The sequence below is a fragment of the Patella vulgata genome, chromosome 8, assembly GCF_932274485.2.
Source record: "Patella vulgata chromosome 8, xgPatVulg1.2, whole genome shotgun sequence".
In the NCBI taxonomy this organism is placed as follows: Eukaryota; Metazoa; Mollusca; class Gastropoda; family Patellidae; genus Patella; species Patella vulgata.
The window spans coordinates 51,170,482-51,194,018 of record NC_065886.2 but is presented as its reverse complement, the minus strand read 5'-3'; the positions used below and the strand labels follow the sequence as shown (position 1 = coordinate 51,194,018).

Below are 23,537 nucleotides of genomic sequence, written 5' to 3'. Positions count from 1 at the left end.
CCACTCGACCGGCTAGGTAACAGCATTAATTGATTCTTGCCGGAATCCGTTTTGTTTCCTATTTTCCTGTATAAGACAACATTTCGATTTTGATGCTTTCTTGTCGATTCCATTATTATATCTATATCGATCTCGTATTGTGGTTGATTTTTATGTTTAGTGTATCATGAAAACTAATCATTATTAAACAACAGTTCGTTTCGTTTCTTAGCCAATCGTGAATTTATAGGTCTGCTTTTTACAATGGTCATTCCTGATATAGAAGTTGTAGGAACTAATGGTGAAGGAGCTATTAACGCTATGGTTGATGATTGCAATGTCGATATGATATTGTTCGATGTCGTTGACCACGAGTATTGAATTATTTCGTTTTATTTCGCCTCAAGTACCTCTGTGTTTTATAGCACTTGTGTTTCAGGAAATGATCTCTTCTAGTTCTAGAACTTTTACTATAGAGTCAGACGTGAGCTGGGAAGACGGGCAACCATTTTGTCCTCCACTAAACAAAGAGTCACGTGATCTTCTATTTAGTGCACCATTGTGACAGAAAGTATACAATTCATTCGTGATGATCGAATTTCACGTCAACAAAATCAAGAGTCCAATAATAAAGATAGATCGGGTTGACTAATATGTCGTTTAGTCGGCCATATAAGCTAGATTAAAGACCCCGGGCCGCCACTCGGGTAGAACCGGAAGTTAAGCCGCACGAACGACAACTGCAGGTTATAGTTAATTACGCATGCGTATATACCCAACTAGAAACCGCAAATTTTAACAGAATGTAATGAAATGTGCATGCTCTAACATAGTCCTTTCAAGCTGTATTTTGATTTTAAACTGGTTTATTTGCCTCACAATTCAGGTTTGGTGTTTTTTGAAGTCAGCTTAACATAAGCGCCTGGCTGGACCGCAGTCATGTGATTTCGGAGCGAAACAAAAAATTTAACCAATATTTTGTATTTGTAAATAGTATCGTACAAAATTATATTATGATTTAGTGGTATGGGGGGATTTACGTGCCCTTCAGATAAAAAAAACATAGTCTCGATTATTCAATTTTTGATTTAATCATCAAAGAGCGTTGAGCAGCAGATCAGATTCAAATCCAGTGAAAATCCGACACATAAGATGACATCGAGTGTTCACTAAGGTTTTTTCATGTTAATAAATGTCTAATTAATAGTTTATATAACATTTTAGGCCTAAAGAAAGAACTGCAATAGGCAGATTTAGCTCTTGCATAATGTATGTTTAAAGATCTAGGAAGAATCATTTTTTGCATTAATTGCACTGTTAGAACTCATGTTTGAAAACTTCAGGGAATCATCAGCTGACCCTCGGAAAAAAAGTCAAATTAAGTTTCTGATCTAAAACTTAATGGTGTCATTTGGATTATACGTTTCCACTTTTTCCTTTTATACTTTGACGAAGAAATTTAATTGCATGAAACACGTGTTTTTCCTGCTGTGTCGCAGTGTACCAGCATAAATCACGACAAACTTATAGCTCTACACATTCTTTCACCTTTGCAAAAAATGGCTTTATCATAATAATTGAAACCATTAAACGCGGTTCTCATACGGGTCCATTGAAAATCGTCACCATATTTCAGTTTGGCAAATGACATTAAGTTGTTCTTCTATTGTGAAGTAAAATATTTTGACATAAAATATATATTTGATAAAATAAAAAAAGAAACCCAGATTGGTAACTTGTCACTTTTAAATGGTATTACTGACAAATGAGATCGGGGTGCACAATAGGCGAGTAGATTAGAGGCTTTAAGAAATGTTACACGGCTCAGTGTGTAACAGTAGGACTACATCACGACAGAATAATCTGAAGGCATTCTCCGTCGATTCAAATTTGAAGCGAGTCCGTCCGTTGCCATTCAAGTTGAAATCACGCCGAGTGACCAAAAAATGAAATCACCTACGGGCTTCATCTTTTGAAATCAAAAGCTATATTTTTTCACGCTTGAAACGAAACAGCTGTCGAAATTGAAATGGAAGGAACAAGAAAATGTAGACTGTGTTTCCAGATTTAATGGAGCATTTTGTTATATTGCCTGTCTAACAAATGTTTTGTTGGGGGGGTGATGTTATGAAGAGTGAGGGGGACGAACCGATAATACGCTCTATAATGAACTGTCACCGACACCTCACAAGCCAGTTGATTTAGAAATCGGAAACCACGGTCCGGAGGAACCGGGGAGGTTTTCGTGTACCAGTCTAGTGTTTTAAATTATATTCATGGACGATGATTTTGTTTTCTATCGCACCCCGTCGTCTCATTAAAGTGGTTTTGACAGCCTTGGTTAGCCCTACTGCCGAGAAGTAGAAAAACTTGGGGCAGTATTTTATTAAGTAAAAACTAACAATGGGCGATAATTATCGCTCCCTGAAGCAGCTGGATACCTCACCGCTCTTAGACTCTGGAATTATTTCTTCCCGCGTTTCCAACTATTTTGTAATTTGATTTCACCTCCCCTTAAGAAATAATCGAGCTGTATTTATTACAAGTGAATACCTATCCTATTACTGTCTCTTATACACACGTATTGAAATCTTAGCATCCCGTCTATTTGGAAGTCCATAAAATAAGTAACCTGAACCGCGAGCCAGTATAGCCAAATTATGTTTCTAAAAAGATGTTGAAGGTATTTATCTTGCAACTATTGTCGATCTGGCTTCATTATTTATTTCATTGAGTTTGTGATATTTAGGAGCGTTGGTTATTCTAGCCATTATAGAACCCAGCATTCATTCTTTTATTAAATATATAAAGTAATAGTCAACAATTTTGACAGACAGAGCGCTAAGTTCTCATTATACAGAATTGTGCGAAGGTTTATTAAACGAATCGCAGCATGTTGTATACAACGATTCATACCTTTATGTTATGGCGAAGATTATGATAATAATGATTTACGGTCGAAGCACAACAAAATATATGACTCTATTCAAATACAAATATAACATATTGATAATATCATATCTTTTATTCCCATTTAAGATGAAATTAAATATTATAAATCAACTACCAAAGACGTACAATTTATAACTATAAATCTGGAACGAGTATTGAGAAACAGACCAGACTGCAATTTAGTCACGGTTACCATCGCTCGCTCATTCCATTCACCATATTCTTGGCACAGTTGAATTTATTTTTTTCTAATACTAAAAAAATAAATAAATGCACGTGAAAGTAGTATAGAAATCATTTTAGCAGTGACTGGATTTGTTGAAAGTCATTTAAAAGTCATATGCATCGGTAAATCAATTCGCAGTCTTTTTTAAATGGTGGTAAATAGAATAAGGGTGTGAATCGAACAAATAAAAGTTGCGATGTGTCCCACATTCATGAAATGGTTGATATATATATATACTCTAAAGAACTGATTTTCCTATCCCCTGTACAACTGTTGATTTTAAGACAATATCCATCAATTAATTTATTGTTTTATCAAAGGATAAACAGCTAAATCATTTAACGATGGGCAGGAATTCTTGAGTAATTAAGTTAAAATATTATTTCTGAGAGCGGCAAAATCTCAACCTTAAATGGTACAGGCGAAACACTGACCGGGTCGTTGGAAAAAGAGGGCACCCCGTGAGAGTGGTGATGGCTGACATCTTTTTCGTGATTTAAAAAAAAAATTATTTCTCTGCACAAACCCTCAAATTGCTTGGAAATTTTATGTACTTTTTACCATTTACATGTTTTGGTTCCGGGTGTTTATATAAAGCAACCCACACAAAAACAAAGTTCAAAACTAAATAATGTGAGAAGTTTTATAATACTTCTTTTTGCCGCATAATTACAATGCATGTAAATCTTTTTTTTATGTTCTGTATAAAAAATAGTTTCTCCAATTCAAGCATTAAACGGAACAATTTTCTGGAGAACTTGACTGGACAAACACCACAGATCCAACAATCGTATTGTTTATCTTTCTTCGATTTGTGTTTTAAAAGAATAGAAATCTAAATATTTATAGAGAACTAAGCCGGTTTTTTTCCCTGTTACCAAGTTCACAGCAACTAAGCAACGTACAACTAGAAAATGGACACAATCATATTAATCACCACCGTGTAAAGAACAAATTATTATAGTTTTGCAATGAGAACGGGGTATTAAATTTCCAGGGCCGTACCGTTTGGATTGACATGTGCACCATACCCTTTCCAACATGTTGTACATCATTTGAAGAGTTCAGGTTGCTAACAAACTTTTTTGTACTTTTGGATATTGTGCCCTTTGTCTTGGTTTGTATTCTCGCCTCGGTGTCATAACCAACTGCATGTTTTGCTAAGGGCAGGTAATATAAATGAATTGACCTTCTTAGATAAGCCTCTATTTAAGATACCGTGAGTGTTGTGGCGTCTGCTGTATCGCAATAAGTATCAATTTTTGTGTATTTTGTTTTTCTGAAATATTATTCATTTCAAATTAAGGATAATGTTACTCAAGCTGGGTAAATGTACCATATTTCAGCAAGAAAACACTATACAAACATCTCGATTCGTAAAATAGCCTTGGTATGATACTTTCGGTTAATTCATAAAAATATTTAAAAACATCCTCCATACAAAGATGTTACTACTAAAATATCATTTCTCAGTGTGTCGTGTCGTTAAAATACTTATGAAGATATTAATTCTTATATTATTATCATAGCGTTAAGCCTGGTTTCAATGGATGTGGTTTGTATTTCGTCTTATCTCTTTATATAAACAATACAGTAAGCTTATTGTCGTATTACCAGTGTTAAATTCAATAACATGTCTATTCCAATTCCTTTGTTTCATACCAATGTAAATATCCAATTAAATAAACATGTTTGTTCTGAAATATAACCCCGCAGGTAATATCCGAATACGCAACTAAAATATAATTATTTGTACGAAAATCACTCGAATCAGTGGGGGAGAAAAGAATGACATATCTAGTTATGTTGTCCCGAACAAATAATGTCTTTGTTAGATCGTGTAAGTATTTTGCAACAAGTCTATTCAAAGTTTATTTGAATAAATGAACAAACTTATCCAAATTCTGTCTTAAGACATTCTTTACCACAGCAGTCATTACAAGAAATTGGCTACATATTACACGCTGACGAAACGTAAGCTGGAAAATCCTAGAGGTTTCATCACGTTTGTGAGATAGGTTTTAGGGTGAATTAAGAACAAGCCTATCGCAGGTGTAAACCAACCAGCTCACATGTCACTAACTACAATCCCTGGACGATTTCAAGTCACACACAACAATATCGAAATACATGCACATGTATATTGAGATCATGACTTTTAATAGACAATAAGCACAAATATGTAACACATAAAAATACATTTAAAAAGGTATGAGGAACATGGTTTTGTCGAGAAATTAAAGTCGTGAAAGGTAGACAAGCCACTTTCAGACAAGAGACAGAGAGAGATGGGGTTTAACGTCCACTCGACACAAACTAGGTCATTTCGGGACTAACATATAGTTCAATTTTATTTCAATAATTCGCTTGCGCGTACGGGTCTTTAGCAGTGGGAGAAAACCGGATGACCCTACTCCTTGTCACGTTCAAGCGGGAAATCGAAACCACGCCATTTGAGTCAATGACAGATCTTGTGATTTCACGCACACGCACACGCGTTAAGACACTTTCGGACTTTGATTATAATTATTTCTTGTCTACACTACATGAAGATCTGGCCGGTTGTAGTGGAAGGTCGCATCAGAGATCATACGAGCGGCTTTTGACCACATGACGTCAGACATTTGATTAACCAATCAGTGTTGATGTTTCTAGTAGGTTACCCACAGTTCCGTGCACCTCACGCCAAAATCTCACCGTAACAGGCCGTGTCATTGGCTAATCCCCCATCTCATCCAGAGCGCGTATTATATAACAACTCTTCCGTATCCTAGTGTAGTAAAGACACGTAAAACGAAATTTTGAACTATAAAAAACGAAACGAAATTGGATCTGAGTTGTAATCAGATTGTTCAAAAACATGCTGACCTGTCATAGCCAAGTAAATAAAATATTGCTACATGCCGAACCTTAGGAAATATACACATTTGCTGAGTTAACCTGTTTAATCAAAATCAAAACTTTTCAAATATACAAATAGTGATCCTGTGATTATTTGGTAGAATATTGTAGACCGTGATGGCCAGTGACAACATCATGATCACGTTGCTAGGATTCCCCATTTATGAGGGATTCCCCATTTAATTAACGGATTGATAATAGACAAACATCTTAAACATACATTATGCAAGAGCTAAATCTGTCTACTGCAGGTCTTTCTTTGGGCCTGAAATGTTATCTAAATTATTCATTAGACATTTATTAACTTATCCAGGTCATAATCAACTCTCGGTGTCATCGCTAGCCTAAGATTGGAATACATTTTGTGAAGGATGATTAAACGTAAAAATGGATAATCGAGACATTGGGTTTTTTTTATCGTACCTACTTTAGTAATGATGATCGAGGCTAGCCTAAAATTCAAAAGCTAATATCTCGGTTCGGAGTGGAGCAATTCGACTGAAATTTTCAGCATATTATACCATTTACGTTATTTATGTTTAACTATTATAGTGAGAACTGTCAACTCATGTTCCATTATGCCCCTTTAATTTATGGGAAATTGGAATGTAACATTTAGATGAATTACCACTTTAAATAAAGATATGTTTAAAATTTAAAAAAGATAAGCTACTGTGGTATGTTTAAAACTGTATGATAGATAGTATGATTGAAATTTGATTTATTTATCCTTGATAAGATTAGAACTGCATGTGTATATTCATTCATTTTAAATCAATTTATTCGTAATTCCCATTATTTGTTCAGTGCTTAATTAATCGTAAGTTAACCAGTGGGGTAAATGGTGAGACTTTCAATAATCGCCTTAAACATTTCACCGTATATGGGTAGAGTAAGAATGTATCCGGAATCAATGGGAGCTAGGAGAAAATAGCCCTCGTGCATAGTTGGGTTCGCTGGTAACGTCATATATAATAGTAGATATAATAATAAACATAGTTGTTTTCTATGTCAATAGATCATTATAGTATATGATAGGTGGGCAGATATTTATCAATTTCCTAATCACTATGTCTATATTTTACTTATAAGACCTACATCCTCGACGATTAAACTACAAACAATGGAGGTTTGACACTTTAGTTTTATGTATACTGGACAAAAAATGGCCAAATGACTTATTCATCGCGCAAAGGATGTTTACAAAAAACAAGGTTAATTCGCCGTGAAGTTATGATAAAACCGTTCACCAGCGACACCGACCACAGGTACAAAACGGCCGTACCTTACTATAAAGATATGAAAAGATAGACTTATTTCGTATCGCTGACACTCGCGATACGGAGTTGTATCTAAATATAATGCGCCGGAATCAACCGAGCATTTATTTCATGAATATATTTGAATTGAATTAAAGCTCACAGCAGAATAGAACTATATAAAGGTGAAATGGGCTGAGAAAACCGGCAGCTATAAAAGATGACAATTATACTCCATCATGCTGAATTAATAATTGAAAAAAGGAAATAAATGAGATTGTGTAGCGAAATGATTGAGGTAGCCAAAGACGTATAATAGGCGATGAAAGATATGATAAATGGAAATTGAATTCATCCCATCTGGAACAAAGAAATGCCACAGCCTCCCCTCGACCATGTTTTTGCTATATCCCTCATCATAATCTACTGCCAAAAAAGAAACCAACGACGAACCGAACAAAATGATAATAATAAATTGAAATCAGCAGTCCTTAATCTTTTATAAAGGGTTGCAGATTAAGGCAGATGATGTTTTTTAACGTCTCTTGTGTCAATGACAAATAGAAGAAACTGTGGAGACGTGGTCAGTTAGAACATGGTTGACATGTCTCTTAATACAATGAACACTAGTGGCAAAAAAGAACGTATTAATGGAAATGGACACTGGAGGTCGGAATCCCGTGAAGTGAAAAGAACAACAAAAGAAATCAATTAATCAACCAATAGAAAATGAAAAGAAAGATAATTGACAGGGCTAGAAATACATTTCACGTAGTCATCAAGTGTAACGGATCGATGAAAATTGTCCAGCGTTTTAGGTCTTTCCAGACCCGAGGCCATAACGGCTGTAACCTGTCAAATCTCAACAACCCGCGAGAGAAAAACACATCATCTTCTTGACAAAATGTTTAGTCCTGGTGGACAGATTAATGAAATAATTACAAAAGCATATGATAATTAACTTCGCCAGGTTAATTAGTACAATTAAAACCGTTTTCTGTTGACAGCACGGTGAGGGAAAGTGACCATATACTAGCGTTAAATTATCAACATCGATCCAAGTAAGAATTTCACTAATGGATGCAAGTGGATTAAGTGTAATCCGATTTCAGATGATGTGAGGAATTTTATTTATGGATTTATAAATTGATTTGATTTCAGAATAAGATTTAATATACGTCAAATTAAATATAATTTCGTTAGATATTATAAATAATAAATAAGCGGGTGTTATTTATTTCTAATAAACAATGTATTTATGTAAAACTCGTTTATATGTTAATATTTGATATAGTCCTCTCTGTCAGTTAAATAAATCCTAGATTTGTGGATTTTCATTAAAAATCTTTCTCTCTTTTTTTGTAGATTTACAGATTAGTTTAAAGGTGTTTTTTTTTGTTTTTTTTTAAAAAAAAGGAAACAAAATTACATGATTCTTTTGAAATATTTGAAACGGTTTAGTGAGACTCTATGGTGCAAATTTCTCGCCAATAGAGCGTAAAATAGATTCTTTTGGCACGTTCAAGCTAATCAATGAATAGGCGAAATTGACTACTATGGTTGGGCGTACGGGTGACAATTTCAGGTGCTAGCTTGATGAATAGATCTACCGCTTTCTTATTGTCCAGGGTTAAAGTTCAAAGATTCACATCAAAGGGAGTTTGTCTTTAGTCAAGTGGATGGAAGTATCAATGTTCATATAAGCAGTAAATATATAGGATACATATTTATTTATTTGAACACACACTTCATTTTTATGTCCGTTAAAACTCCTTTATATCCATACATATTTATTCATTTCTATTGGTGATTTCTTTCGTTAACATTGGGATAAGATGGCACATAAAACTGAAAGAAAAGCAATTATTAAGTGAGGTTTATTTATGGTGTTTGCTCGTAGATAAAGTAATAGACTTCAATCTTTGACCTTAAGAATATCATTTATAATAAAGTTTAATATTTCAGAACATACATTTATAGAACCGGTTTATTGACATCAGTAATAACATAGAGTTTCAATTTTCAAATATAGGAATACAGACGCCTATTTAGAATCCTGATAGCAAACAATAAATGCAATTTATTTTTATTGTGAAAGTTAAAATTATATTTGTATATATAGTTTGTTTAGCGCATTAAATAATTTAAATTAGAATTCGCCATTTGTAAATACAATAATTGAAGATTGTATCCAGACATACTTAATTATATATGCAGTGTTCCATAGTAAATTATATAATATAAAGTATAGCCTACGATAATGTTTGTTTGCGTTATAAATTTAATAATATGTAAATTTATATATTATATATGCAGTGTTCGTTATTAAATCATATAATATACAGTGTAGCCTATCATAATGTTAGTTTGCATTATAAATTTTATAAATATGTCAATTTATATATTATCTAACATTTATATCAAATTTATATTCCGACGTTATATAACATACTTATGTAATATATGGAGTCTTATTGACAATGTCGCTAGAGACGTCAATTCCTCGATTTGAACAAGGTAAGTGGTAAGTAAATATATACACAAACAAATATACTCAAGATTCTATTATACAATCAATATTTGAACCATCAACGCACTTTTAATTAATAAAACTAAAACGCAATAAAACCCAGCTTGATTCAACAATATTTCAACAAATAGATCTAACACCATATGAACAATTGTTTAAATTTGAAATAAATCGGCGATCAATTTTTACCTGGGGACAAATTTTATCGAAGGAAATTGAAAAAGGAAGTATAATTTATTTTTTTGATATTTTGCAACATATTTTAAAAAACGAAAATCGTTGTTAAGCTCAGTATATAAATATTTTCAGCTGATTATCCTTCGCTTTTATTCTACAAATTGAATTAAATCATTTTTGTTATTTTCTTTTCTTTGGGAATAAAGGCCTCCATGTGATTGATGATTAAATTCCGATCGGGCTATACGTCTTGGGATATGACATATGAATCATTAACATATCTAAATGTTCCATCCCTGCATTGGCCGAGAAAGTTCATCGTGATTTTCCGACGTGGTTCCCCCTTGTCAGTGACGGAGGGACTGACAAGGACAGCAGCTATCTAGTCATTCGGATGCGACGAAAAACCGAGGTGCAGTGTACATATTGGTGTGCACGTAAAAGATCCCTTGACAGTTGGAATTCGATATAAGAGTAGGCCGTAGTGCCGCTGTCCGGGCAAAATTTCCCTCATAGCACAATGTATGGCGTATGCCCGTCTTCATTATCCCAGTCGGAGCAGAACAGTAGGACGTTAAAACCCATTTCATTTCATTTTTAAAAAATTAGGCTGGTCGTATTTAAAGACGTATATTACAAATCTATATAAGAAAAAAAAAGTTGGCTAATGTGAAAATTATGCATAGTTCACTCGTCATATAAATGTTTTGATGTAATTCTCATCTAATATTACAGAAGATATCGAGATAACAATTTAATATCATATGACTCCATCTATATAAGTACTTATACCACACCAAGATTTTACATACAGAGAAATCTGATCATTTGAAATGTCTTAAGATAGCGGTGCGACATTTTGATAAGAATCATTCAACAGTATTCAAATTATTCATTGACTTTTTTTTTCAAAATATCAACCTGTGCGGGGAGAAAAAAAACCATAAACAATTCAAAGATATCTGTTTTTAAAAAATCTAGGGTGAAAGGATTTAAATTGGTAGCGAAATTGGGCTGACAAAATCTCATCGAGAAGTTTATTTAATGATTTCACATGGGATCCTTTCATACACTTGGGTTTAAACATGCAAGTCAAACACCTAAATATAAAGACGTCGTGAACGTATACTTGCATAAAGTGTCAGCTCTAAATATTTAGCCGCTAGAAAATGATCGCAAGAATTGCTTTATGGGGTATACAGAAGGCCCTTGTCGTCTTCAAATACATGAAATCTTGTCGCAGTTGTTGAACTGGTGTTGAATCTATAGGAATCCTGATATTAATGAATAACGTCAACCTCTTAATTTTGAAGAGCACCCACACAAGGTCCGCTATATGCCGTATTACAGATACTGCTCATATATGGGGTGAGTTTGATGTCAAATTGAATAGAATTTACAAAATGGGTCTTTGGAATTATATAAAGACAAAGTTTTGAACAAATGTCATGACATTGTGCCCAGAATCTGCTAGTAAACAAGAAACGGGTACACATATTCAACACTATTAATATCAGGACGATCTCTGACTAATAATCAGTCTCTATACATGTATACGGGGACAGGAACTAAAAATAGGAACAACTGGTCAGGTTTCTAATAAGTTTATAGTTAGTAAACGTAACTCAAAATATGAATGATAAAAATGCAGTAAGTATTACAAAATAATATTGAATATGGATACGTTATGATATCAAGGTATATAATAATATCGCTAGTAATCGGGGTGGTATAAAAAAAGAATTTTCGCCTAAAAAATACTAAGATGTGTACCGACTCGAGCTAATTCTACAATCTCTATCCGGAAGAATGGATACATTAGAATGGGTAAAAAAAAATCGGCTAATGGATGCTTAGAAATCTAATTTGTGATTCAAGCTTCATGTTTTGTTGTGTTTCCTAACTGAAAATTGTTTTATTTTTGTCTGTTGCGAACCAGAAAGCTTTAGAGATCGCCATCGCATTAACTCGAATTACCACAGAAAATCAAGTCCCGGGGCCAAACTACTTTCTTGTACCTGTTGGTCATTGCCCTGATTTTTTTTATTATTCATAAATGTTTTGTACTTATATTTTATAAACCGATGCCTATAGAATCACATGTAATAATTATTCACAACGTTTTCTATTCGCAAATCATTTCATAGATGCAGAAGATTTCAACGCAAAAACCCATATTATCGCCTACTGCTTCTTTGTCACATTAGCGCCATCTACAAATCACCAATATTTAAGAGAGTTGCGGCTAGATAAGCCACAAGTTAACATTATTTAGAATTAACATCTAGTTAGCATGTAGATAATGTATTTATCGTGAAAGATAATCTTAAGAAAGCATTAGATTTTACAAGGAATATTATGATATACGCACAATGTAAAACGTAGCATCGCATTACCTTGTAATAGTAGGTCTTATGTCACTATTACCGAACAATTACTTCTTTTTATCCTAATTACGTTATATGTACACATTATTTTTTATCGTGTTTACGGATCTTTTAAAGGGAAACTCCGTTCAATTAGCGACCTAAGGTAACACAAATTAAAGATTACATTAATGGAGTAACGAAGACCAAGAATCGAAATGTATTATCCTTAAGAAATTGTGTGATCTTAGATTTAATATTGCAGATTAAAGGTACGGTAGTGGATGCAGTGTATAGATACTAATTCCAGAACATCTGATGCCACTTTACAATTTCATTGTACACTGGTTGGCGAAGGAACAAACGGTTCTGTAAACGGCAACGGTTATCGTTTGTAAATAAAAAGCTGAGTCCCATCCTTTTATCACATTAAGTATAATAGTGGATAAGGTAATCTGTTAAGATCATAAAAACTGCTTTATTAATATTTGGTGATCCATAGTTTTATCCCCGTAAATGCACGTGTAATATCTAAGGTTTATTTATATATGTAGCAATTCTATCCTTCTAAATACGATAACACCAAAAAAACAAAGTATCTGCTTTACTGTTTAATCTACATCCCGTGTTTACTGCTAATCCCCTTCCATTATCCCCTGACTCCGAGGACCCAGTTAATCCCCGATAATCCCAAAATGATCAACTCCCGCATCTGTGGATTGACTCAAGGGCTCAATGATATAACTGACATTAGTTAGGGGTATTGGCATCAAGGAAAGATAATATATTTAATAGGCTAACTCATAACATCAGGCTCATTGTTATCTTTCTTCTTTCACAACATCGACATTTTGACATCTTCAGAAGCAAAAAAAAATTATCCATAATAAGGGGCTTATTACGACATAAAGCTATCTGACCAAACCTCCACGTCCCGTTCAAATCTTCGAAATTTACGAATTAAGATAAATTGGCAATGTCAACATGATTACACAATAATGGCGCTAAAATTGTAAAAAGAAAAAATCTCAAATTGTGACAATTTATACAGGAGACGAACTCCATTTGCGATTATATATTGAACAGAAATTTAACAAAATTATAAACAAATTTCTAATTTTTCTAATGCATTACAAATATCATTACAACGCTATTCCTTAGATTTCTAACGCATTACAAATATTATTTCAACATTATTTCTTAATTTCCTAACGCATCAAAATATTACAATGTTATTCCTTAGTTTTCTAACGCATTACAAATAACATTACACCATTCCTTAGTTTTCTAACGCATTACAAATAACATTACACCATTCCTTAGTTTTCTAACGCACTACATTACAAATAACATTATATCATTCCTTAGTTTTCTAACGCATAACAAATAACATTACATCATTCCTTAGTTTTCTAACGCATTACAAATAACATTACATCCTTCCTTAGGCATTACAAATGACATTACGAAGCTACTCCTTAGTTTTTAACGCATTACAAATAATATTTCAACGTTATTCCTTAGTTTGCACGTCAACCGTCTCTGAGTAATTGTTCAGGATAATTTTGAACTCGTGAAAATGGCATTGTTGAATATAATATATTTTAAAGGCATTGGGCATGAAGTCAGTAAGTATAGATATAAATATACAAGTGTTTATGTAATCTACATCACCCCACCTGTCAATATTTAACATGTTTCTAACACACATTCATAGTCTTACAGTGGAACACGCTGTTGACCAACGAAGAGAATAGAAGAAAGATACACCAAGTCCAAACGAATATTGTTATAACAAACAACTAATAACACGCATGACAATTCAAACAAGTTTCACTTTTTAGAATTGACGATGTTTTTGTATTCTTATATTTACGTGCTTATGTCCTGTAAAACTCGTCACTGTTCCCTTTATTTTACTTATTGCTTGGGGCTTTCGGCAGATGTGCGACACAGAACGCTGAGGTAGACGCAACATAGCCGTCATCCTTTCGTGACATTGTCTTGGGATCTATCTCTTTTAAAGTATATTATGCGTGTTTTCACTGTTTTGATTTTCATAAATGAAAACATGGGTTCATCATACACAATTTGAATGTTGTTAGTTTTGGAGGATAAGCGTCAATACAGCCTTCTGTTGGTACGTCGTGTCGCAGTAGCAGACGATAGCAGAAAATCGAAAATTCAATACAAAAAGAATAAGAAAAATATTTGCTAGAAAGAATACTAAAGAAGTTTCTATTTTATTATTGAGCTTTTATTGAAATTCTAAACCTACAGACCTATACATATAAATACAATATTTTAATCTTCATTTTTCTTAATGTGATATATTTATTCTGGTGAAAAGAATTCCTCAGTATCTTGTATTATATCCACATTAATCACACAGCCGGTAACAATAAAATAATTCTAACAGTAATACATTTAGGATGTCATATTTTTCCCATGACAATTGATTTGATATCTACAAGATTACCAACGTCAATTTTTGCCGGGATATTTATTAATGTAATGCGTACTATGCAATATTATTGTATTCCATCAAGCCGCTATTCATTATACCGCAATGGACAATTTCCTTACAGCACTTTGGCAACAGAACCAGATAAGGCATTTGTTTCCATTGTCAATTACATGTTATTGTTTTCGCATGTCTTGGAGTACATGTGTAGATTTTCCTACATTGTCCCTTATTTCCCTAAAAAAAGATCGACTATCTACATGTTAGCGTTCACAAATGTGATGTAACTTTGCCAAAACAAACAGGTCATGACCTTATTCGCTGATTTATGATTTAAAATAATGTAGTCACGATATAAAGGTATAATTTATGGGGAACTTGTTTTTAGTATCGAATCATGGGTAAATATAATATTTCATTATTATAAGGAATAAATATATATAAATAAATATGATGGAAGCTCGAGAGAACATCATTTTTCTCGGTTTTAAAACCCATTTATCAATGTTTGGATTAAGACGTGGTTAAAATCTGTCACATATTTTAAATTTTTACGTTAAAGGATGGAGTGAAAAAATGTGTATGGGTATATTGTTTTTACAACTGCAGTGGTTAAAGCCCTTTTATTTGAAAACACCGCTTTCCATTGAAACACTCGCCATATTATTCTCATATTTATCTCTTCTTTACAAATTTTGATTTGTACTCGATAGAAAAAATAAAACTGGTCTATAATTGAAATTACACCCACCATATTCCCCTTTAAAAGCCCACAGTTAGAGCAAATAGCACATTGTATAATAATCTCAAGTGTGGCTTTTTAGTGAAGGGGGAATCTAGTTAGACAAGGATTTAGTCTCTATAACTATTTTATTCACTGTTGACTGTGATATCTGACCTCTGTACGGATATTTTCTATTGAACATTTTAAACATTTATTAAGTGTTCGTTTCCTTTCACTTTGCATGTTTAAGATCGCAATCTCTTAAATAAATAGTTGAGTATATGTAAGTATGCTAAGATGTATAACAATAACTCAAGATGTGGTCTGGAGAGATCTTGTCTACCTGAGAAGTATATTCTTAAAATTCCAGATAGAAATCCAAACAAAACTTTTAATGGTGTAATTGTTTTATCAATTTCAATATCTGTGAATTTGTGATATTACCCATGGGTGACTTACTACAATATATTTTTAATTTTATCAATTTCAGCGATTTATTTATATATTTCTAAAAACCATATCAGAAAATGACCTATCTTTGTTGTAATAATAAAAAAGACAACATTTATTTGAGTTTGAAATTAATGCCCAGTTTCGAATGTAATTAATTGAATATTCATAATAAATTTCTTTGTCTAAAGAAGACTGGGGTAAATTTCAATATGAATATGCATGACATCACATGATTCATTTACATAATAACGCATCAAGGATCCTCCTAATATATTACCCCTGTAAAACTTCTATGACATGGTGTCTTCATGTTTAGTCTCGTGTTTAAATAATTTCAAAATTACAAATACATCACGCAAATACAAATTATTAACTACATTATATGTTCAGAAAACTTTAAAAAAATAGATGATATATTCCCCCTGATTTTGATGCAATAAATTTGAGAAGTTGACATTTTATCCCATGACATTGAAAAAATATTTTGATGAATATAAGCTTAAATGAATATCTTAAATAAATTCCGCACACAAATTAGTTTCCGAATTATCTCTTCAAAGAGACATTACATCGAACGAAATATTGATGTTGTTATAAAGACGCGTTTTTTGTTTAAAGTTGTATTTTTCTGTTTACATCCTTATCAGTATTTATAAACTTATATACACAAAAAACAAAATTATTTTTACAATTCATTAATGTTTATTAACACTGAGCGGTAATTGAGACAAAATATCTCAATGTAATGTCTCTTTGACATCCTATTTTTTCAACTACGGAAATGGTGGTGATTATTTTGAAACGTTATCATTAGGCGGTATTAATTATACAATTCCCATTTACGAATAGATAGATATCTGAACCACACCATTCTGTTAAATACTGCATGAAGAAATCATTACACATCAATACTATATCTAGATGAATGTGAGTTTCCATTTTACCTATGTGTTAGATATTGTTATAGTAAACTGTAGACAGGTAAACACGGATATACATAGATATATATATAACATGCTATATAAGTAATTAGTTCTTACCTCGAGTTTGTACAATCTTCGTAGAGGAGGTCAAATTCTTTACATGAGATGAGCTTACATCTGTTGACCCCTGGTTGAATTGCCCCCAAACCTCGTAAAATTCTCACTTGTTCCACATTACAAACCGTCGGTGTAACATCAAGTCGTTTAAGTTTAGTATACACTGTATGAAGTCCTCCAACAAGATGTTTCAAAAATAGTTCAAAAACTTGGGGTAAACATATAAGCTCACGACAGTCCACAACAAAAGCTGCAATTTTTGCACCTCGATATTCAATTAATTTACACACATTATTTTCTGGATTGCATGGCACCGGTGGCGGGGAACTGTAACTCATCGGCTTCTGTAGCTTATTCATTAGGTTGAGAGGGTGCGTCGCGGGTGTCAGCCCGGGGGATGGGCTGGGGTGGTGCATCTCTCTCATCTGCTGTCCTGTGGGTGACTCCATAACTCGGATATATATGTCTTGTCAACCGTACTGGAATGAGCAATGCTGGTTACACACAAAGATAAATACACTCGTACTTATGCTTGTTCCCGGGCCCGAGCTCGCGCCGTTCACGCGCTTAGCCAATCCGCACCGGAACTATTTTCTAAAGCTACTCACAAATATTGTAAATAGCGAACCAGTCACAGCGACTGGCTTAACAACTCGAACACATTGACTTTAGAAGATAACACGGATTCGCGGTTTACGCATGTATACTGTAGTTTGATATGGTTGATAGTAATAATGTAGCGACCTGTCCGTCCCCCGAATAAACGTGTGACTGACTGTCTGTCAGTCCGTCTGACTGTTTGACAAGTTATTTAGAGATTTCTTTTGCTTTAGTTAGCTCAGCAGGTGAAGGGAAAGGGTGGGGAGAATGATCAATAATGGCGTGCTCTAAACCAATTACAGCTTATAAATGTTAGCGTTCGATTCAATCCGTTACAAATCTGGTTATTTTAACACGTTGTTCGTTTCCTTCAATCAATTTCAAAATATGATAAATATAAGATAGGTTTTGATTGTATTTTCTTCTCACCTTGCTAGCTTCGCGTGATTCTACTATTTCAATTTGTATTTCGTGATCAAGTTAGAGTTGGTATTTTTTTATTTACCGTATGACAATCACATTTAGCCGACAAGACATTAAGTAATTGTCAGATTACGTGAAACAGCGAAAAAATATATCTTTAATTAGTTTTATGTTATAAACATTAAGATTTTATAAGTTAATAAAAGCTTTCGCGGAAGATTTTTTTTTATTGCCGTTTCTTTCTAAATATAAGAACTCAACAGAAAAGGACACGAAATTCTATTTGAATGTTTAACTCTTTGGAGCATTTTCTCACATCCGTGGGACGTATAAATGTTTGGTAGATTATTTAACCTTTTTGATTGTTATTTATGGTGATTTTCCAGGCGTATAGAAGCCGCAAGATTTGTCATTGGAGTGTAGGCAATAAATTCTATAATACCGTTACAGATTTATCAATTTCGATTTCGGAAATTGTAACAATCCGGAATTTCCCTTCAACCCATCTATATATAATGGCATGGGGGCTATGCTTTAGTCTACACTTTAGAATCAAGTTGGACACAATAATTTTTGTATTAAAAAACACTACTAAAATATACAAGAGCCTATTCGCATCAACTCCGGTTAGTTCAATAGTCGAATCCTCACGTAGGTTTGTTAATTTCCCTTATTTCAATAATGGTAAAAACCCATGTACATGAAATTAAAGCAACATTATACAAACGTGAAGATTTTGACATCCACTTGTTTATACGACTTTTTTTTCTGTCAGATCAATCGATCCGTTTATATTAACTCTTGTCTTGTTTTCCCCACAACCTGTGCTTGATGAGAAATGGAAGAGTCGTAATGTTGTAATCAAGTAAGGACATCAACGTTTCTTTTTCATTTAACACAAAATATACTTGAAATGGTGTTTAAAGACACCATCATTGAAGTGAAGTTGTACTTGAACAGATAAGAAGAGCCCTACTATTGCATCAAGTAAATGACATTTTAATAGGTATTAAACACTTGATTAGATGTCAGGTTGAAGGTGCCTTCCTACCTGATTAACGGCACATTGTTTTAACGATTAACTAAATAAACAACAAAAAAATACCGATTCACACGGTCCTTCGTCTATAAATTCTTGATTCTAAATCTTGAACGTCTAATGATTTTAAAACTCTTACAATATTAGTGGCTCAATTAACAAGGGATTGCTGAAGTTGATTTTCTTATATTTGTTTCTTAATTCATTATAAAAGGGACAATAGTTGGTTGACGTCTTATTCTCATTTTTTATAACACTTGTACCGTTGGTTCTCCATCATTATTGTAGAATGAAGAAATTGACAAATCCCCCCCCCACCCACACACACACACACTGCATACACGAACTCCAAACTCATGGGTTTTCTCAGTGTCCTCCGGTTTCCTCCCACTGCTAAAGACCCTTATTACGCACAAGCGAATAATTGAAATAAAATTGGACGTTAATCTCTCTCTCTCTCTCTCTCTCTCTCTCTCGAGTGGACGTTACACCCCATTTCTCTCTCTCTCTCTCTCTCTCTCTCTTGCATACACAAGCCGGATGTTTGGAACTGATCGGCACACACGGGCAGTTCCCAGGTCATTCACTTATGAATACAAATAAAAAGCTGCACCATAATAATTTTTAATTGCATGAATCAAGTGCACCCCATTCTTTATCTTTTTAGCTGCTGAATACAATTCATCTTCGCGAAGACAAGGAAAATAAGCGAAGCATCACGATGTTGTCAAAAGACAGTTTAATAGAATGTCAACGACGTCCGTTTATCGCATTACGGTCGTGTCATGTGGTCGGGACGGCGGGTCGTCCACTTTTATCACTCAGCCGATAATTCATGGCAATAGAATGATTAGCTATCAATATTAGATGATTCTTATCTTAACTGACTTAGTTTTTTTTAATATTCTGACTGAAATATGGGGTGCCTTGTTGTGTTCTGCAGACTATTGCCTATATCGAACACTTCATTCCATAATGGCCCGATGAATAGCGAAAGATGTGTCAGGCGATATGGTTATTATTAAAATAAATAGACTGGCAATAGGATGTTTATTATGCCTATTGTAGTGTATTATTTCTATTAGCATTTGGTTACAATTGTTCAAACAGGCGTGTCTCAATATGTATTGTTTATCCGACATATGTTATATTTTACAGGAGGTTTAGAAATATTATTGACCGGAGATCTCTTTAATAATTTATTACTTATACCGTGCTTTTTGTAGGTTTGTTATATGGGTAGTAGTTGACGTTCATATCCTTTTGAATACAAACATGCATTAAAGAATATGCATGGGTATGTGAACCTGATAAATGAGTAGTGGTATCTAGTGTTCTAAAAGACTAAGCATATCCTGCCTCGTGTAATATGTTTCTAAAATAAATCAGTAATTATCGAAACCAACTTTGTCTATCTAATTCAGTCGGTAACTGTGATGTAATTGAGTAACTTTGTAATTAAAGAATGAAAAATCTATTCTCGTTCCTGGTTTAAATTTCGGTTTGCTGCATGGAACGGAAAGTCTTTAACAATTTACCCATATCATTGTCATAATTTAAGAATAATTAACGGCTGTTTTATCTAATAATGCTACACGTGAGTAATCGTAATCGGCAGAAGAAAGGATTACAACATTACACCCCCCTCCCCCGCTCAGTAAACTGCGGAAAAATAAGGGCCCATTACATTTTAGCTTTCGGTTTCGTAGTATTAAACTGTGAAAAAATAAGGGTCCATTACATGTTAGGTTTCGGTTTCGTAGTATTAAAAACGCATATCAGACCAAAAGTGGTATTCTTTAGATAGTAATTTAGACATAGATTTAGAAAATAAGGTTTCGGTTGCGCGTAGGTGTCTTTAGCAGTCGGAGGACCCGGATAAAACCCACGAGGTTGGACGGGCGACCCGGCTAATTGTCGCGTACAACCGGGGAATCGAAAACATACCAGTTGACGCTATGACAGACCTTATGATACAACGCACACGCGCTAAACATTCACCCCCCCCCCCCTTAACTTCAGAGCATTATAGTAACAAATAAATAATGGTCAAAATAACCCTGCACGCCAAAAACTATAATTTTTTTTCTGAACACCCAAATATAAAGATTTCAGCCTTCTCATAAACATCGATATAAAAATACGCTCATAAAAAATAATATTTCTCGGACATGTGTGATAAAAATTCATACATAAACAAATAGATGTACCATCAACCGTAAGAATGTATAAGTTTTGATTTCATTACTTTTATACTGAAGACAAGAATTTATAGCCGATGATAATATGGATAAAACAGACATACACCAGTAAAATGATAACACAGAAATATCATATAATATCCAATAATTTATCATAAATATCCTTTCTTTATTCTCACGAGATTCCCGAGACATGGAATCATCATAAATAATAGTTAATGATATGTTATTTTCTTGGCGTTTATTTTGTGTTTATCGCCAGTTTATATTATTTACATTGACTTACCATGGCCACATACATCGTAAGCTGTTTTTGACAATATTGACATCATGTACATTTCATCTTCTGATGAGAGTTTTTGACAGTAATTAATACCGTACTTCAAAGTTCATTGGGGTAATACTACAGCTGTGGACAGCAGCAGTTGGGTAAGGGCTGTAGTTCAATATCCCTTGATCCGATTATTATCGAGGTATATTTATGTTTTATAGGAGCTAAATCACCAATATTTGGGACCTAGAAATTGACACAAATGGGTTGCAACACATATAATAATGTAATATGAATGTATATAAATGTCTCTAGCTTTTGGTTATTCCAGTCTACACCGATAGTATTTATTGTGCATGCTCTCCAGATAATAATATGGGGTCACCGTTTGACATGACTTGTGGAATATGTCTAGCCTCGTTCTTTGAGCCCCTTGTTACAAATGGCGCTGAAACGCATTATGGTACACGATTCATGTACCAATGGTAAAATGTTTATTTTTGTCTTAAATATTGGATATCAGAAGCCCATCTTTCCCCGGTAAGACCACAACATCAATGTTGATTTAAATTGACAAATAATTCGTGTTTTCAATGTCAAAGACTTTGGATGATATTGAGTTAAAGACTTAGCTACTTTAATAGTACTTCACTGCGTTAGTGTAAAATGACCCGCCTCGCTCCCCAGAAGATACCTGACGACCATGTATACGGTCAGTGCTGCCCCATAGTTGGGGCTAGGATGTCAAGCCTCTTATGCCCATGTGAGCACATATTATTAGGTATGTACACCTCCCTCCCTCCCTCCCTCGGAATTTACCATAACAAGGATACATTGACGACAATAGCCCACTTAAAAGTATGACAAAAGACAAACAAAAAAATTATGGTTGTTTTATTCTTTCTCAATCAAACTGTTCAATTTTGACGTCTTACAATGTAAAAACTGGTCGTGATATCAGATGAAATCAACAATCCGTTGCTCTTATTTTACAACCGAACATTCAAACAATTTGATTCAGAATGCAACCCGGTTTTTCCCGGTACTATATATATAAGCAGGGATAACAAAATTTCAATTAAAAGTGCCACTGTGGATAAAATCCCGTAAATATATCCTAATGTAAGTCTGACAAAATTGAGAGCTCAAAGATGTTGTTCAGATAATAATTTGAACGATTAAAACAAAAGACGTAGGTTAAATAGATGCCATTTTGGCCTCGATGTTCGTCGATATAAATGACTTATCATTTAGGCGTTGACTCATGATTCTAAGAGAAATAAATATGGCGACGTGATATCAGTATAAATTAAAATAAACTTTTTTTTTTTGCGTGGAAGACTGGTTTTTTTTTATTGTGTACAGTGTGCAAATCTGTATAGTTGTCGTCACACTGGAATATTGGGTCTTTAGACAAATTAAAAGCCTAGGCAAATTTGTTTTTATACCGAGATGTTGGTCCTATTAAAATAGCAATTCTCTTTCTCACCGACTAAAGACCGTATAGTTTTGTAAAATTAACGAAGAGTAAAATATATAGAATATTAATTGTGTACTTAAAATACACACACACAAGACAGAACATATGTTATATTAACTGTGGTTTATTATATAGATATACTTAGGATATAAATAAAGTGCCTAAACTTGAGATTGTTTAAGTTTTGATGATAGTATATATCCATCTGTAACAGATATCTTATATCGTGTACATCTTCTACTATAAATGTTTATTTCGTCGTGTTCCGCTCCATGTAAACAGCCGTCAAGTTTTTCTAATTATAATAAATTTAATACAGAGAGTTAATTTGTAAATAATAAAGAATAAGCACAGCTTAGAGTGTATATAATATTATATTAAAAATAATGATTGATAACATCAATGGCCCGAAGAAGAAATTTGTTTACATATAAATAACTCGCAACACACCA

General features: G+C 33.6%; 1 protein-coding gene across 2 annotated transcripts in view; it reads right to left on the bottom strand.

Moving 5' to 3' along the window:
- Window positions 1-17,830, bottom strand: part of LOC126830236 (dachshund homolog 2) — a 79,061-nt gene extending 61,231 nt beyond the window's left edge. Inside the window, exon 1 of one of the 2 annotated variants that reach the window (XM_050560587.2) lies at window positions 17,072-17,830. In XM_050560587.2, coding sequence (XP_050416544.1) covers window positions 17,072-17,520 — 449 coding nt within the window. In that variant the 5' untranslated portion in view covers window positions 17,521-17,830. The remainder of the gene's footprint in view (window positions 1-17,071) is intronic. The other variant, XM_050560588.2, reaches the window with a different exon arrangement.
- Between the last annotated feature and the right edge of the window lie 5,707 nt (window positions 17,831-23,537).